The sequence below is a fragment of the Neovison vison genome, chromosome 9, assembly GCF_020171115.1.
Source record: "Neovison vison isolate M4711 chromosome 9, ASM_NN_V1, whole genome shotgun sequence".
In the NCBI taxonomy this organism is placed as follows: domain Eukaryota; kingdom Metazoa; phylum Chordata; class Mammalia; order Carnivora; family Mustelidae; genus Neogale; species Neogale vison.
Window position 1 is genome coordinate 75,738,275 of NC_058099.1, and position 17,298 is coordinate 75,755,572.

Consider the following 17,298-nt stretch of genomic DNA (forward strand, 5'->3'; position numbering starts at 1 on the left):
GATGTAAAGACAGAGATTGATGGGGAAATAGAACTCAATGGGAACTGTAATAATGATTCTAATTTTGCTGCTTGGAAATTGTCAGTGTGTATGCGTGAATCCATACTTAAAAAATTTAAAAAAATCATATGAGGGTAAGTTACATATATTATGTATCATGGCCCTTTACCCCTAAATATGTCAGTGAATATTTCCTAAGAATAGTGGTACCCTCTTATGTAAACATAATGCCATTATCAAGTTAATAAATGTACAGTGATAAAACATTTTTAGCTAACCTGTCATCCTGTCATTTATATAATAAATGTCCATCATGAGATTTTTTTTCCCATCTCTTTAGGAGTTAGCATCAGGTACTATGTTTAATTATTTTGTCCTTTAAGTCTCCCTTAATTTAGAATATTTTCCTTTTTTTTTCTTTTGTGACATTCATTTTCTTTGAAAAATATAGTTGTTAGCTGTATTGTTCACTGGAGTAGCCGTGATTTCTTACATTCTCTCCCACTTTATCTTAACACACCAGTTATAATAATGAGAAAAAATAATATATTGAATTTACTGAATATCTAATCCTATTCTAGTCCATGCCCTTTTTAAAAGTAATTAATTTATATTATTTTTTAAAATTTATTTGAGAGAGAGAGCACAAGCAGAGGGAACAGCAGAGGGAGAGAGAGAAGCAGACTCCCCGCTCAGCAGGGAGCCCAACGCGGGGCTCGATCCCAGGACCCCGAGATCATGACCTGAGCCAAAGGCAGATGTCTAACTGACTGAGCCACCCAGGGGCCCATGCTCTTTTTTTTTTTTTAAACTGAAGTACAGTTGACATAAAGTATTTTATTAGTTTCAGGTATACAGCAGTGATTTGACATTATGAAATGTTCACCACGATAAGTCTAATTAGATCTTTTGAATTTACCGTCTATGCTAGTCCCTGCTCTTTACCTATAATAACTATTAAAGCCTCACGTCTATCCTGTAGGTACATGATATTATTACTTCTGCTTTACAGGGCTAATAATTAGAAGAAGGAGGCACAGAAGGATTATTAATGTAGTTTAAAGATGTGGTGCCAGGATTTAGAATAAAGCAGTCTGATGCGAATGTCAGCTCTCTCTACCACCATACCATACCAAAATCTATTTTTTTTAAAAGATTTTATTTATTTATTTGACAGAGAGAGAGAGATAGAGGGAGAAGCAGACTCCCCGCCAAGCAGGGAGCCCGACCTGAGATTTGATCCTGGGATTCTGGGATCAAGACCTGAGCCGAAGTCAGATGCTTAACCCACTGAGCCACCCAGGTGCCCCAGCCAAAATGTTACTTATTTATTTATATTTTTTAAAAGACCACAGAATTGTTGGCTCTTTGAGACTATTGAGCTGTATTATCTTATTTTTCTTCTTGACCACAGTTTGGCTTACTGTCATTGGCGTTTACATTTGGACTTAATTTTTCCTTTTTATCTAAATCTTGTTAGTTATTTCCTGTGTTAGGTGAACCTGCTACATACAGGTTTAATATTTGTTTGTGTTTGGTTGTGGTTGTAGCTTTAGAGACTGTTTTTCCTTCACCATAGTGATTCCATTCTCCTTATCCCAGATTTTTCTGCTTGTAGCATTTATAGAAACGTGGAGATTTAGAAAACTCATCTCCAGTAGCCAGCACTTGTCAGTATATAAACTTACAGGCATTCTTTTCCCGTCCTTTACTTTAGAAGAGCTTTAAGGAGTGATGTTAGGTGGTTGGGTTTTTCCCCCTCAGGCTGTCAGTAGCTCTTCATCTTTGTTTTCCCCTAAACCAAAACACAAAATTTCCTGCTGTTGACTTCTCAAAGTGTAATTTTTATTTCACAGTGCCTGTTTTACAGATAATTTTTTTTGGAAGTAGAGGGCACATATGTAAGGCTCTGTTTTCACAAAGTAGTGTTGAAATGTAGTATGAGATGTTGTATTTAAAGTAGTATTGAATGTTGAATTCTAGTCTGTTTAGAGAAAGAATACTTTTGTAAACTTTTTGGCATTTTGAAGCATTGTCTACTTTATTACATGCCAGTCAAGGAAGTTATATATTTTGGTTCATCGGTGCCTATTTTAAAGATCTGTGAAATTACATATTCATGTCCTAGTAACTATACAATAATTAATTATATACTAATGTAATACTCTTCAAATACAACCAGTGTTTATTATTTATGGCAAGGGAGAAAATTTTTATTGGTTATACAAATAATAGCTAACCTCCTGAATATGAAATATGAGTAATATAAAGTACATTTTTCCTTTTAAATTACTTGGTAATATGAAATATATACTTTTAGTCAGATACATGTATATAAAGCATTATAAGGATTGAAGCATGGTAGAACAGATTTAAGGCTAAAAGTAGGTGTACTCTGATATTAAGATAATTATAAAATTAAACCCATTGAAAATTAGTAAGTGGTTTTATATCTCTCATTAGCAATGAAGATAATGCTGGGTTTGTATTTATGTGAAGTCAGATTTGTTGAAGGTCATAGAGAATAGCTTGGATGGTAGGTAGACTGACACTTGTCTTTCTGGCACAGTGTATATTAGGTCTTCGAGTAGATAACAGATCGAATTAATCCCAGATACGTGTCCTGTTTTTCTGAGGTCATATCTCCCTTTTAAATTTACCCTCTTCCTTCCTAAAGGAGCATGGAAATAATTTCTGGCTGTATTTCAATATTCTACATACCCCCCCCCCCCGCCCTTCCCCATCCACCCTGAAAAACATACTGTGTGGTGACACTGAACTTTTCTAGGGGAACTTTGTTGACCATGGAATATGAGAGTACAGGGTGATCATTGGTTTTCTTGAAGCAGTGCATTGACTAACAGAGTATGCTTTGAAATAAGTGATTAGTTTTATATCCTGACTCTTTGCGCACTGTGTCATTTTGAGCAAGCCCCTTAACCTCTTTCTACCTCAGTTTCCTCTTCAGCGAAATGGAAGTGTTGATACTATCTACTTGATAGTGTTCTTCTGCAGATTAAATTATGTAAAATCCTTAGCATAGTGCTTCTCACATTTTCAGTGCTTAGTAAATGTTAGTTATTTTGATTATTGCCACCACCATCATATATTTATATTTTTAAATTTAGTTTTCTTAAGTTTAACTGCCCTTTAATATGAGTAAAAATATGGCAACTAAGGAGATTGAGGGGAGCATCCTTTAGTCTGGATCTTGACATTAGGTTTTCTATCTTGAAGAGCCCAAATACTGTGTTCTATTAGAATAAACTCTGAGAAAAACAAAATACAGTGCAGTAACCAAAACAGCAACAACACAACAATGGTCCAATACAAGCAGATTTCAACTTACTGTGAAATTAGTGCAACCTTTATTCAGTGATTATTCTCTACATGCAATTAATAATTTGGAAAACTTTAAACTGGAATGTATTTTTCTTAACTGGTTACATTTTCTTAACTGGTTACATTTCTATTATTTCAGAATGATGATATTGAAACGGATATTAACAAACTAAAACCCCAGCAGGAACCCGGACGAACGATAGAAGAACTTAAAATGTATGAACACCTTTTCCCTGAGCTTGTTGATGATTTTCAGGTATAAATATAGAAAATACAGCATCTTAATTGATTTTAAGAAACAGTTCTTTTTTTTTTCTTCCTTCCTTAGGCCTATAATCACTGTTTTCCTTCTGGTTTTTATTTCTAATATGAAAGTATTTTGGGTGTCACTGGGCAGTTACTTTGGCATTCTGAGCTGCAAACTGCTTATCTGTAAAATGAAGGGACTAGCTTATTAAGTTTTTGGTCTAGCTTTTGCATTTTATCATCACTTTGGCTCATTGCTTTAATTAGCATAAGTTTTTACTTAATAAAAGAAATCTTTAAAATGGCATTTTAAAGTCTTAAGTTGAAGTCGTCTGTCAGTTTCATCCAGCTGAAGGGGGAGGGGGAAGCTGAGCAAGTGCTGAATGAAAACGGGAGTCTCTGCTGCTTGGCTTGTTGTTCCTGACAGTCACCATATAAGCGGGGACTGTGGGGCCAGGGAAGGACAGCCCGAAGCCTTTATATCTGAGTTGGTTCATAGGGAGACTGACTCCTTGTTAACATTTCTTACCCTCATTTATTTTCTGGAGTGTACTTACTTAGCGTGGGTTACGCAGCAAGTAAACCAGATTGAACTGATGGGAATTAGCAGATAGAGTTTCTTACTCTCATTCAGCTGCTCCCTTATGGAGGGTCCCTGAATAAGTCCCTGAAATTGCCTAGGATCTTAACCTGTAAAATAAAGCATTTGGACCAGATAATCTCAGATTTATTCAGCTCTTACTACAGGTCCTCATGCCTCCCAGATCCATGCATTTAATTCCTAGTTGCTTAAAGAAAAAGACTTCATTGTAAGGTTATATGTGAAAAATAAAAAAAGGAAGTACTTTTGACTCTTGAAAAACATGGAAGTTAGGGGTGCCAACCTCCCAATAAAGTAAAAAAATGCATGTATAAGTTTGGACTCCCCCAAAACTTACTTAAAGCCTACTGTTGACTGAAATTCTTACCAATAATATAAGCAGTTGATGAACACATTTTGTATGCTGTGTGTATTATATATATGTATTGTGTGTGTGTGTGTGTATATATGTGTGTGTGTGTGTGTGTGTGTGTGTATATATATATGGAAGGAATTTGGGGAAGGGATTGATTATTATGTGAAGAAGTCACCTACTTTCTTCTCTCTGTGTGTATAAGAACTATATAACATGAATAAAAATGGTAAGAGTTTTGATGTGAGAGTAAAGAAAATTTTTTTAATGGGTGTCAAGGCTGGGATTTTGATTCTCATTCTTTCGCAGGCCACTTCTTTCTTGTAGGTTGTGATGGTGAGTTCTTGTAGGTCTGTCTGTTAATGCATCACCTGGAACAGGCTACCCTTGATGTTTTCCTGCTGGGCACCTAACAGCTGGCCAGCTTGTCCTTTAGTTTGGTTGCTGAAGAGAGCAGGTTCCTACTTTTGGTCTGACTTGGTCAAGGTCAGATGGTAAAGACAGGCTAGTCAGAGTGTAAGTGCTCTGAAAAGTCTCCCCAAGTGAGTCACTTCTTTTTATTATGTTTAAGCAAAAAAAGCTGCATCAAGTATTTCAGATAACATGTATGTATTCCTGTGTCTCTCTACTTTGCCATAAAGTTTAATGTAGAACAGCTGTATTTCTGTAGCGTACGTTACGGGGAATAGCACATTGTCTTTTATTTACATAACTGGAAAATCATTTCTGAAGTAGTTGTGTTGGCACTGGACTACCTTTCTCATTTTTCAGTTTCAGAGGAATGCATTGTTCAAACACTTTGGTCTCTATTATTTGAAGTGTGTGTTGGAACTATATCTAAGCAGCAGTTAAATTATTAAGTGAAAGATTTTTGAGAATTGAAAATATTGGTTGGTTCCAGATAAGTATTTGAAAGGATTTTTTCAGCTATCATATTGTCAAATACTGGTAGATCATGACATATTAAACATTAAATGAAATTAAGTTCAATTACAACTTTTTCCATTTGGATTTGCCTGTCATTTTCAGTATCCACCATTGGAGCTTAAAATTACTTGATGTGTTTTCTGTACACCATCCACTTTGTTTCCAGATGTGTTAAGGCAGTTACTCAGTGGCCAGATGGAGGCACATTGAATGCATTTGAAGACAAAATACAGAATTGTTAAAGTAATTATCAACAGACTTTTTGAAGGCTCTTACCATGCTTTTAAAACTGTGATTATTTATTCATAGTGATGGTTACAGTTTTATTTGCTTTTGTTTCTTAATAGCAGAATATTGGAAGTGTCAAAATTCTGAATTTTCACAGCTCTTTTTTCATATGTCTTTGGTAGCATGATGACAGTTACCATGTGGACTTTTGTTTTTCTTTTTTTCCTCTTTTTAATTTGGTTGTAAATTTTTATTTAAGATATGTATGGACAGAGTTTAAAGAGTCACATAATTTTACAGTTTAATCAGGAAAAACTGGGTCCCCTCCTACTTGCTGTTCCCTAGAATCAATTTTAGCATGTTTTTGAAGTTGAAATCCCCATGCATCTAAACGGTAGGCTTACAGTGCCATCTCTTGATTTTCCTGCTTTTGGTCACTGCACCCCTCTTTCCCCCCCAGTTTTTAAGATAGGTATCCAGTAATTATCAGTCTTCTTTTCCAGGATGTATATTTTCAAGTTATAAATTTCTCTCCAGTTACTGGTTTAGCTACATCACACATATTTTGATATTTAGTATTTTCATTATCTTTGTTTTGAAACTTTATTTTCATTATGATTTTTTTCTTTGATTCATTAGTCATGTCAAAGTAAGCTTTTTAAAATTCCAATTTTGTATTTATCTTTCTGTTGACTTCTAGCATTTGTAGCAGGATAAGAGGACAGTCTACTTTTTTTTTAAGATTTTGTTTATTTGAGAGAGAGAGTTAGGGAGAGAGAGAGGAAAAGTGAGTACATGCAGAGGGAAAGGGAGAAGCAGACTCCCCACTGAGCAGAGAGCCCGACGTGGGGCTTGATCCCAGGATCTTGGGATCATGACCTAACCAACTGAGCCACCCAGGTGCCCCAAGAGGACATTCTTTATAATTAGAATCTTTTGAAATTTTTGAGGCTTATTTTATGGCATTGAATTTGGTCAGCTTTTGTTACTATTTTTGTATCCTTGGAAAGAACTCTTCTGTAACTGTCAGGCACAGTGGTATGTTTTCCCATTGGGATAAGATTGGTCATCATGTTGAGAATATTTTTTTCTGTCCTGGATTTTTATTCCAGCCCTATCAATTACTGTGAAAAATGTGTTAAAAATTTCTCACTGTGATTGCAAATGTGTCTCCTTCTTTTTGTAGGTCAGTTTTTGTTATGTATTTTTGAGTTTATTTATTTATTGCATATAAATGTGAATTGATTTCTGTTCCTCCTGGAATTAACTTTTTTAAAAAAAGATTATTTTAGAGAGAGAGTGAGAGAGAGAGAAGAGCAAGCGAGTAAGTGAGCAGGTTGGGGGTGGGGGAGAGGGAGAGAGAGAATCCCAAGCAGACTCCCTGCTGAACGTAGAGTGCAACGTAGGGCTCTGTCCCAGGACTCTAAGATGATGACCTGAGCTAAAACCAACAGTCGGTCATTTAACCATCTGAGTCACCCATGCATCCCTGAAATGAAATTTTAATGGTTACGAAGTTGCTGATGCTGTAAAGTTGCTCATCTCTAAGAATTTAAGGCAAAAAATGTTCAATAAAATATTAATATAGCTAAATTAACTTTGGTGACTTGCTTGGTGTCTTTTATTTTTATTTTATTTTACTTTTGAGAGAGGGAGAGCACGTGCTTCAGGGGGAGGGGCAGAGGCCAAGGGAGAGAACCTTGAGCAGCCTTGATAGTCCAGTGCAGGCTCCGTCCCACAACTTTGAGGTCACAACCTGAACTGAAGTCAAGAGTCAGTTGCTCAGACTACCAAGCCACTCAGGTGCCCCTTGCCTGGTATCTTTTAAAATCTTTTTACTTTCAGCTTTTTGATATCCTTAGATGTATATCTTTTTAAGCAGTGTATAGTTGGATTTAAAAAAATCAAGTCTGAGTCTTGGAGCATTTAGTTCATTTAACTGGAGCATTTAGTTCATTTACATAGAATTATTACTGTATTTGGATTTATATTTATGAGATCTTATTTTGTGTTTCCATTTGTTTCATCTGTGTTATCTTTGTCTTTTTTTTAGCCTTCATTTCGATTGACTCTTTTTTTGTTTCACTTTTTAACCCTTATCCTTTTGGAAGCTGTACAGTCTTGTCATTTTTTTAATCAACTTTGTTGAGGTGTAAATTTACATACAATAAACTATTCCTTTGAAGTATAAGTTTGAATATGTACAGAAATTCTAGCTACTCTTGGTGTTGTAACATACATTTTTACTATTCTGATGTTAATTGGAACCTTTCTTCTTTTAATGATAAAATGAAACTTGGAATACTTTAAGTATAATCACCCCCCAAACCAATGTACATATTTTTAATTTATGTTTTAACGCTAGCTTAAAAAAAAATCTATGTGATGGTACTGCTTTGTGTTTTACATTCAGTGTTATGATTTACAGACATTTTTACTACTTTTTGTTTTTTACTCCTTGTTTCTCAGACTTTCAGTCTGACTTACTTTCCTTCTGCTGGAATTAATGTCTTTTAGTGTCTCTCTCTTTTGGTTTGAAAGTTGTCTTTACTTTGTAATCATTCTTGAAAGTTAGTTTCTCTGGCTAGTTTCTAAAAATCAACTTTAATGAAATATAATTTACATGCAGTAAATTATTCATATTTAAGTTCATTGAGGTTTTTTTTCCCCAATTTATTTATTTTCAGAAAAACAGTATTCATTATTTTTTCACCACACCCAGTGCTCCATGCAAGCCGTGCCCTCTATAATACCCACCACCTGGTACCCCAACCTCCCACCCCCCGCCACTTCAAACCCCTCAGATTGTTTTTCAGAGTCCATAGTCTCTCATGGTTCACCTCCCCTTCCAATTTACCCAAAATCACATACCCTCCCCAATGTCCATAACCCTACCCCCTTTCTCCCAACCCCCCTCCCCCCAGCAACCCACAGTTTGTTTTGTGAGATTAAGAGTCACTTATGGTTTATCTCCCTCCCTATCCCATCTTGTTTCATGGATTCTTCTCCTACCCACTTAAGCCCCCATGTTGCATCACCACTTCCTCATATCAGGGAGATCATATGATAGTTGTCTTTCTCCGCTTGACTTATTTTGCTAAGCATGATACGCTCTAGTTCCATCCATGTTGTTGCAAATGGCAAGATTTCGTTTCTTTTGATGGCTCATAGTATTCCATTGTGTAAACTCTTCAAAGTGTAGGGATAGAGGGCACATACCTCAATATCATCAAAGCCATCTATGAAAAACCCACCGCAAATATCATTCTCAATGGAGAAAAACTGAAAGCTTTTCCACTAAGGTCAGGAACACGGCAGGGATGTCCATTATCACCACTGCTATTCAACATAGTACTAGAAGTCCTGGCCTCAGCAATCAGACAACAAAAGGAAATTAAAGGCATCCAAATTGGCAAAGAAGAAGTCAAATTATCACTCTTTGCAGATGATATGATACTCTATGTGGAAAACCCAAAAGACTCCACTCCAAAACTGCTAGAACTTGTACAGGAATTCAGTAAAGTGTCAGGATACAAGATCAATGCACAGAAATCAGTTGCATTTCTCTACACCAACAACAAAACAGAAGAAAGAGAAATTAAGGAGTCAATCCCATTTACAATTGCACCCCAAACCATAAGATACCTAGGAATAAACCTAACCAAAGAGGCTAAGAATCATACTCAGAAAACTATAAAGTACTCATGAAAGAAATTGAGGAAGACACAAAGAAATGGAAAAATGTTCCATGCTCCTGGATTGGAAGAATAAATATTGTGAAAGTGTCTGTGCTACCTAAAGTTCAGTGAGTTTTGACAAATTTGTACAACTGTGCAGCTACCAACCCAGCCAAGATACAGAATTATTTCTGTCACTCCAGGTGTGTCCCTGGGCCCCTGTGTCTGTGTGGTCAGTCTTCCTCCCCTCCTGCCCAGGTAACTACTGATCTACTCTCTGTTACTGTAGGTTAACTTTGCCTGTTCTAGAACTTCTCATAACCAGGATCCTATGTGAATGTACTCTTGTGTAAGGCCTCTGTGCTTGTCTTAGGGTTTTGAGGTTCACTGATGTTGTATGTATCAGTGGCTCTTTCCTGATTGCTGAGTGGTATTTCATTATATGGATGTACCATAATTTCTTCATCGGTTCACTTGATGAACACTGGAATGGTTGCAGTTTGGGGCTACGGTGAATAAGATTGATACCAGAATCTGTGTAAAAACCTTTTTTTGGTGGAGATTTGCCTTCATTTCTCTTGGGTGAATAACTATGAGTGAAATTGTTGGGTAGTATGTATGGGCATTGTATGTTTTCACTTTATAACACATTGTTTGTGGTGACTTTTGGGATAATTTCTTTTTTTTGGGGGGGGGATAATTTCTTTAGCTTCCTGCTCCACAGTTTCCCAGTAGTGTTGACTCAGGGTGGGTATTCTTTTTTAAATCTTGTTTGGAATTCACTGTCTTTTGGAATCTGAGTTGTTTTCTCTTAGGGGTTGGAAAAACCCACTTCTTCTCCAGAAAGTGCCTTTTTCTTTTTCCTTCTCTCTTTTGGCATTACCAGTTGGATGGTAATCCAGACTTTCTTTACTCTCTTCTGTTTCTTTTAACTCTTTTTCATGTTTTCCCTTTCTTTCTCTGTGCTGCATTCAACTGAATTCATTCAGTCTGCCAGTTCTGTCATTTTATTTTTGGCTCTATCTGATTGGTCATTATAAACATCCACTGGACACTGAAACTTGTTTTCTTTTTTGGTGTTGAAGGATTATAGAAGATCTGTTTCGTCACTCTTAAACTTCTTGTTTCTAGTCTTTTATTTCTTTTCAACATATTACATATAGCCATTTAGTTAGTCGTATAGTTTTAGTGTCTGAAATTCTTGTAGGTCTTTTTCTACATCTGTTTGTTTTAGTTAGTTCTCTTCTACTTGCTTAATTTTTCATAAGTTGTTGTTGTTTTTTCCTCCCTACGAGCTGATTTTCTTTATAATTCTGTTTTCTTTATAATTCTGTTTGTGAAGCTTATGTGGAAACACCAGACATTTTTGTTGTTATTTCCTTTGACAAGGACTCATATAGGTTACATTCCTCCTTGAGGGTTTTTGGAATACTCAAGTAATGTGAGTTCAGGCTTCAGTTTGTGTGGTGTGTGATGTTAGGCTTTTGGTACCAATTTATGAGTAGTCATTTTTTTTTTTTTTTTTTACCCTCTTAGTGCTAAGGTTTGAGACTGTTGGTTTTCTTCACTATTTCTTTTGTGGTGGGACTATTTCTAGGGGATTTATAGCAAAGGTTTCATTTTTTATGGGGTTTCATCTTTATGGGAGGAGGACCTTTTGGTAGACTTCCCATCTTATGCAGGTCCTGGGATAGTCTCCTATTCTTTATACTCTGAGATAGAAAAACCTAAACCCCAGGTCACCTGGTTTAGCAAATGTTTTCCAAGTGGAAGTTACTACTTTGGGATCCCATCTTCATTACTATTTCCTCTTTGTTTTTGCTGTACTTAAAATATTTCAATATCTTACCCAGCAATTATAAGAGTTTCTGAGAGGTGATACCTTACTCACCATGTTTCCTACAACAGGATTTTTTTTTTTTTTTTTTTAAGAATTACAGGGTCACATTTTAATTCCTGAATTTTGCAGTTCAGCATTAATATTACCACATGTGTACAAATGGTATAAGATAAGCGCAGTGGTATTTTTGATACAAAATAAACGTGTTTTATTAAAAAACTATCTTTCATATATACACGGCAGCCCATCTTTTCTGAACAATCTCTATTAACTATAAAATTTTTCAGAATAAGGGCACTCTCAGGAAAAATGGACTCATAACACATATTACGAGGGTGATCTGAAGATTGTAGGTAGAATTACTATTTTCACTTTTCTACCCTAATGCATTAAATTGTATTTTGAATTATTCTCAATTCAGCATGATCTCAGATCATAGATGAGCAGATTAACATCAAAATATTTACAGTTAACTTGCTGTTCTAGAAATCAAACCTCTTAACTGTTTGCCTCAACTTATTATTTTAAATTAATTTATGTACATGGAATTTACTTACACTCTTTTTAAAAAATGCAGCTTTCATATTACATTCTTGTTTGTTTATGGGGAAACTTCCTCTGCTGTATACCGACTTTGATACTGAAGTAACTTCTTGAATCAAAATGGCATCTAGATATTAGATGCCACTTAATTCAGCACTATTCTCTGAATGCCAGTGTTCATAAATCAACAGAGTGTTTTCCTCTTCAACAGCTATAATGCACAGCCACCTACCTACTACCTTCTTTGTGCCTCCACTGTCTCCTTGGATTAGATGTGGTAGAGGGGCTGGAAGTGAATCATCTTTGAGTCCCTGGTTTTTATACAGTGGATATTTAAGGAATCAATCCCAAAGGAAAAGTTTCATAATTTTCATGACATAATGTGTCTTAAAAAGTTAAAGAAAATTAAAAGAAGTGCAAATACAGAAAAATGTTTGCAAAAAACGGGTTAGAGGATTAGTTTACGTGTGTGTGTATGTCTGTATTTTTTTAATGGAGGAATTTATACAACAAAATAAGAAAAACCCTATATTTCAGGAACAAATAAGTTATCTATGAAGAATTAAACCAGTTAACAGATGAATAGACAATTTTTTGCTTTTCTCATAGGGAAATTAAAATTTAAATGACAAGAGATGATACCTCTTAACTACCACTTTTAAAGAAGTGTTTTAAAACTATAGTAGCTAATGTTGGCAAGGAAGAGGAGCAGTTGGAATAGATAACCTCATACAGAGTGAGAATAAATATTAAGATATGTATTATTGGAGAGTATTTGGACAATTTGTATTAAATATTAAAATTGATTGTAGTATCTGTCCCTGTAATTCCATGTCTGTGCTTAGGAAATTGTGCTAAAGAAAGAAAAATTTTATGCAAAAGGATGTTTATTACAGAATTCTTTATAATAATAAAATTTTGGAAATGGCTTACTTATATGCTTTATGTGTTTAAATCCTTCTCTGTTGTATAAAGGACTTAATGCCCAACTGTGGAATAAAGGTTAAGTCAATTGCGGAATATTTCTTTTATAGAGTCTTATATAGACAAAAAAATATTTATATAAATCTAAAAGGAGAGAAGCTTACTTGATCTGTCAGCAGCATCCTTTTTTTAAACTTGGCTTTTAGGACATTTTTCTTTCCTGGTATTTGTCTTTCCAGACTGACTTTTCCTTCTCTGTCTCCTTTTCTGTTTTATCTTTATCTCTTCAACCTCTGTAGATTGATTTTAGTGCCCCGGTGTTCAGTGTTTTTTCTTCTCTTTAGTTCTTTCCAATGATGATTTCCATTCTCATTGTTCAGAATAATATCTGTATGATAATGACTCTCAAGTATTTGTTTTCTGGATGGATATTTCTTCTCCATTTTAGACTCATATGTCTAATTGCCTACTTTAATAGCTCACATTTAACCTCTCAGAGCTAAACTAAAGCTTTTCGTTTATTCAGGCAAGCACTTTGGTGCCATATGTGACACTTCTGTCACATATGTGTACCTTCTGTCCTGCCTCTGGTCTTTTGCAGTGTCATGGCACTTCTGGCTCATGGTGCATTTGGAATCCAACCCCTTCTCACCAACTTGCCTAGACTCTTAATTGGTCCTCAGTTTTCAGAAGGATAATAGAACAGTGGTTCTCAACTGGGCTTGTCTCCAGGGTGTGTTTGACAATATCTGGGGACATTTTTGGTGATCACAAATGGGTGGGGATGCTACAGGCATCTAGGGTGGACAGAGGAGAGAGGCCGGGGATGTTGCCAAACATCGTATAACGTGCAAGATGGTGCTGCCTATCTTGCCACCCCTGACCCCTGAAATACAGAACCAAAACCCAACAAAAAAGAAATACACACACACACACACACACACACACACACAATTTTGAATTTTTATTTAAATTCTAGCTAGTTAACATTTAGGGTAAAGTTGGCTTCATGCATAGAATTTAGTGATTCATGACTTATGTATAACAACACCTAGTGCTCATCCCAAGTGCCCTCCTTAATGCCCGCCTCCCTCCAGTAAACCTCAGTTTGTTCTCTATGGTTAAGACTCTCTTATGGTTTGTTTCCCTCTCTCTAAAAATGAATTATCTAGATCAAATGTCTCAACCCCTTTGGTTATGAAACCCTGTGCTCTAGGTAGTTAAGGAACTCTGTGCTTACACAGGTTCTGTTTTCTTTTGTGTGTGTTTTTTGTTTTCTTAAATATAAGTCATCTCATGGCATTCCTCTTCCCCAAACTGTCCATTGGCTCCCAGTGTAGCCTGTAAAGCCGTACAGTATCTGGTCCTCTTTTACATCTTGGATTTCATCTTGCTCATTCTGTGCCAGCCATCCTAACTCCCTTGCTGGTCTCTGCATACATCAGGCATTATTCTATTCTGGCTCCTGAGCATGGCAGCCCTTTCTGCCTTTGCTTTTATGTTATCTTCCCAGTGAGGCTTCACTGATCTACGGAATTTCAAATTGTAGCCCATCTTTCCTCCCCTTGGCACTCCCAGTCCACAGTACCAGTACCCCATTCTCCCCTCTTTAATGCTTTAGCCTACTCACCTTCCATAGCATACATTTTTGTCATTTTTAAAGAAAGACTTATTTTAGAAAAGGAAAAGAGGGTGCACATAGGGGTGGGTGCAGAGGAAGAGGGAGAGGATCCTTAAGCAGACTCCCTGCCAAGCCCAGAGCCTCATGGGGTGGGGGACTTGATGTCAGGACCCTGAGATCTTGACCTGAGCTGAAATCAAGAGTGGATGCTTAACCGACTCAGCTACGCAGTCGTGCCTGTGTCATGTTTATTACTTGATGTGTTGACAGTCCTCTCCCTTCCTTCCACAGAAGGAAGCTGCAAGAGGGAAGAGATTTTTGTTTCTCTTTTTGTTTTATAAGCTGATGGTATTTAAGTGCCTGAAACATTGCTTGCTTGGCACAAAACAGACACTCTAATTGTTGAGTTAATGAATAACAATTCAGTTGTGTTTTGTTTTTTTTTTTTACTAGGAGCCTGGATGCTTTTAATGTCTTTGTGCTTTTGTAAAATTTCCCATATTTCTCTTATATGTAGGCATTATTTTTATAATCGAAAAAGTAAAATAAGTGTAATGAATTTTGTGGCTAAATACTTTGTGTTTTCTTAGTGAAATTAAAACGTACTCTTTTATCCATCTTCCTGATTTTCAAATGTTAGGTTTCTGAAGCAGCATATTCAAGAATATAGTCTTAGTTTTGTTAATACATTTTAATATTTACAGGTAAAAGGTTGAACGTATTTTTTTTTTTAATTTTCAAAGGACTATGATTTAATCTCCAAAGAACCAAAACCTTTTGTATTTGAGGGAAAAGTACGTGGTCCTATTGTTGTTCCTACTGCGGGAGAGGAAGCATCTGGGAATCCAGGCAACTTAAAAAAAGGAGTTGTCAGGAATGCAAATGTGTCTCCTAAAGGAGAGGAAGGTGATAAGAAACCTACCTGTATGGATGTGGCAAAAGAAGATATTAAGAATAATGAAAGAACATCACAACAGCAGCTAGGTGATCAAAACAGAACTATTATATCCACCCAGGGCGTAAACAATGATATTGTGAAGGCCTTGGACCGAATTACGTTGCAGAATATCCCTTCCCAGACAGCCCCAGGTTTTACTGCAGGAGCCAAGAAGGACTACAACCTCCCTCTTACCGTCCTCACGTGCACTAAAGCTTGTCCACACATGGCCACTTGTGGAAATGTTCTTTTTGAGGGAAGAGCAGTTCAGCTAGGGAAACTGTGTTGTACTGGAGTTGAAACTGAGGATGATGAAGATACAGAGTCTGTTTCATCAGTGGAGCAAGCGTCAGTGGAAGTCTCTGATGGACCCACACTCCACGACTCAGATCTCTATATTGAGATTGTGAAAAATACAAAATCTGTCCCAGAATATTCAGAAGTGGCTTATCCTGATTATTTTGGTCACATTCCGCCTCCATTCAAAGAGCCTATTTTAGAAAGACCATATGGTGTACAAAGGTGAGTTTCAGGTTTCTTCTTTCTCTTAAAATAAACCCATTGTCAAAATATGGGTACTTAGGAAGAAAAGTATTCTGAATTAAAGTTATTGTCATTTCTTAATCCTGCTTTGGAAATTTGCTCTTACTTGCAATTGTCCTTATGGGTTAACTTTATTTTCTAAGCTCATTACTTATTCAGATGGAGCCAGCATAATAAACCTGACCATTGGACAATTTAGAAATTTTTATTTAGATGGCATCTGAATATATAGGTTATTTACTAATCTTTGAATAAATATTAGAAGCAATATATTAATTTAGTACTTTATTATAATTTGAACTTGATTTAGATTTATGATTTAAAAATGGAAATGTGGACAAGTATTACTTTGTTGCAAAAATTGGAATTGGAAATACTCAGTGTGAAAATTTGGGTCTCATAAAAACAGTAACTAAAGTTATTAAATCTTGCCAATTAATTTTATAAATTACAAATATTATTAACTATTACCATCTAGTAATACCTGGCCTCTAAGTACATTTGTGGTGCAACTTGACTCTTTTCAGTGATTATGTTTAGGGTTTTGTGATGATGGTTTACTAGTGCCTAATCTCTGTGCTCTTGTTATGAGTATAGCACATAATGATACAGAAGACACTGCTGTGGGCATTTGATTTTCCTTGGACTATAGGCTTTTTTAAAACAACAGTTGTATCTTCTTAATTTTTTTATATGTAATGTATTATATAAATTAATCACTTTTACTTAGCATCTTAGTGTGTGTTTAATGCTACCATTTGGCTCCTTGACCCACAGGTATGGAATCACATAAGATGTAGCATCAGAACTGGGAAAGGTGTGTAGAAGTGGGTGTGGCTCTGGCATCCACTGGATGCATCACACACACACACTGTACTGTCCAGAGGCACCTGGCCTCTTAGAGTGCCAGAATGGCCTTAAGAAGGCCGGTGAAGCTCCCAACTAGGAGGAAATACTGTGTAGTAATGGCTTGCCATCTTTCAAAATGAAGTATATGTACTAAATTAGAAACTTCCACGTGGTTCTGTATTCCCAAAAGAAAGAATGCTTAAGTCTCATACCGGGAGGACCAGGAGGTGGGGACAGGAAGTAGTCCTACCTACCTGTGGCTCGCAGTGTTCCACTAGGGGACTCGGTACTGTATCTCTGAGCTCTGCAGGGTTAGTAGTCCTGTTCCCAGAGTGGATGTTGTCTTTCCATGGGGGATGTAATAAGGGTACAACTTCCCTACAGGTTGCCAAGGGTGTCTTTAGACTCTTGTGTCTAGGACCAGCAGGCATCTTGACCCAGATCAGCTAAAGGAGGTGAGATTGCTTGTACACCATGGCAGCAGGTCGAGTATGTGTGGAACTCAAGTGATTCACTTGTTTTAAGCATGAGTGGGCATGTCACAGCCCCCCAGAATGAGAAGAGATGATTGCCAGGGGCTCAGACTCCTCTAAGTTTGGGTCACTTGCAGGGTGGAGCTGAGGGGGAGGGGGGTTTAGATTGATGCTGGAGGATTGAGATGAGGCATT

The 17,298-nt window shown here is 36.5% G+C and overlaps 1 protein-coding gene across 1 annotated transcript in view; it reads left to right on the forward strand.

Annotated features, from left to right (window-relative positions):
• Nucleotides 1–17,298, forward strand: part of AGTPBP1 (ATP/GTP binding carboxypeptidase 1) — a 159,879-nt gene that overhangs the window by 79,364 nt on the left and 63,217 nt on the right. The window contains exons 13-14 of the mRNA XM_044265785.1: nucleotides 3,482–3,598; nucleotides 15,045–15,760. Coding sequence (XP_044121720.1) covers nucleotides 3,482–3,598; nucleotides 15,045–15,760 — 833 coding nt within the window. The remainder of the gene's footprint in view (nucleotides 1–3,481; nucleotides 3,599–15,044; nucleotides 15,761–17,298) is intronic.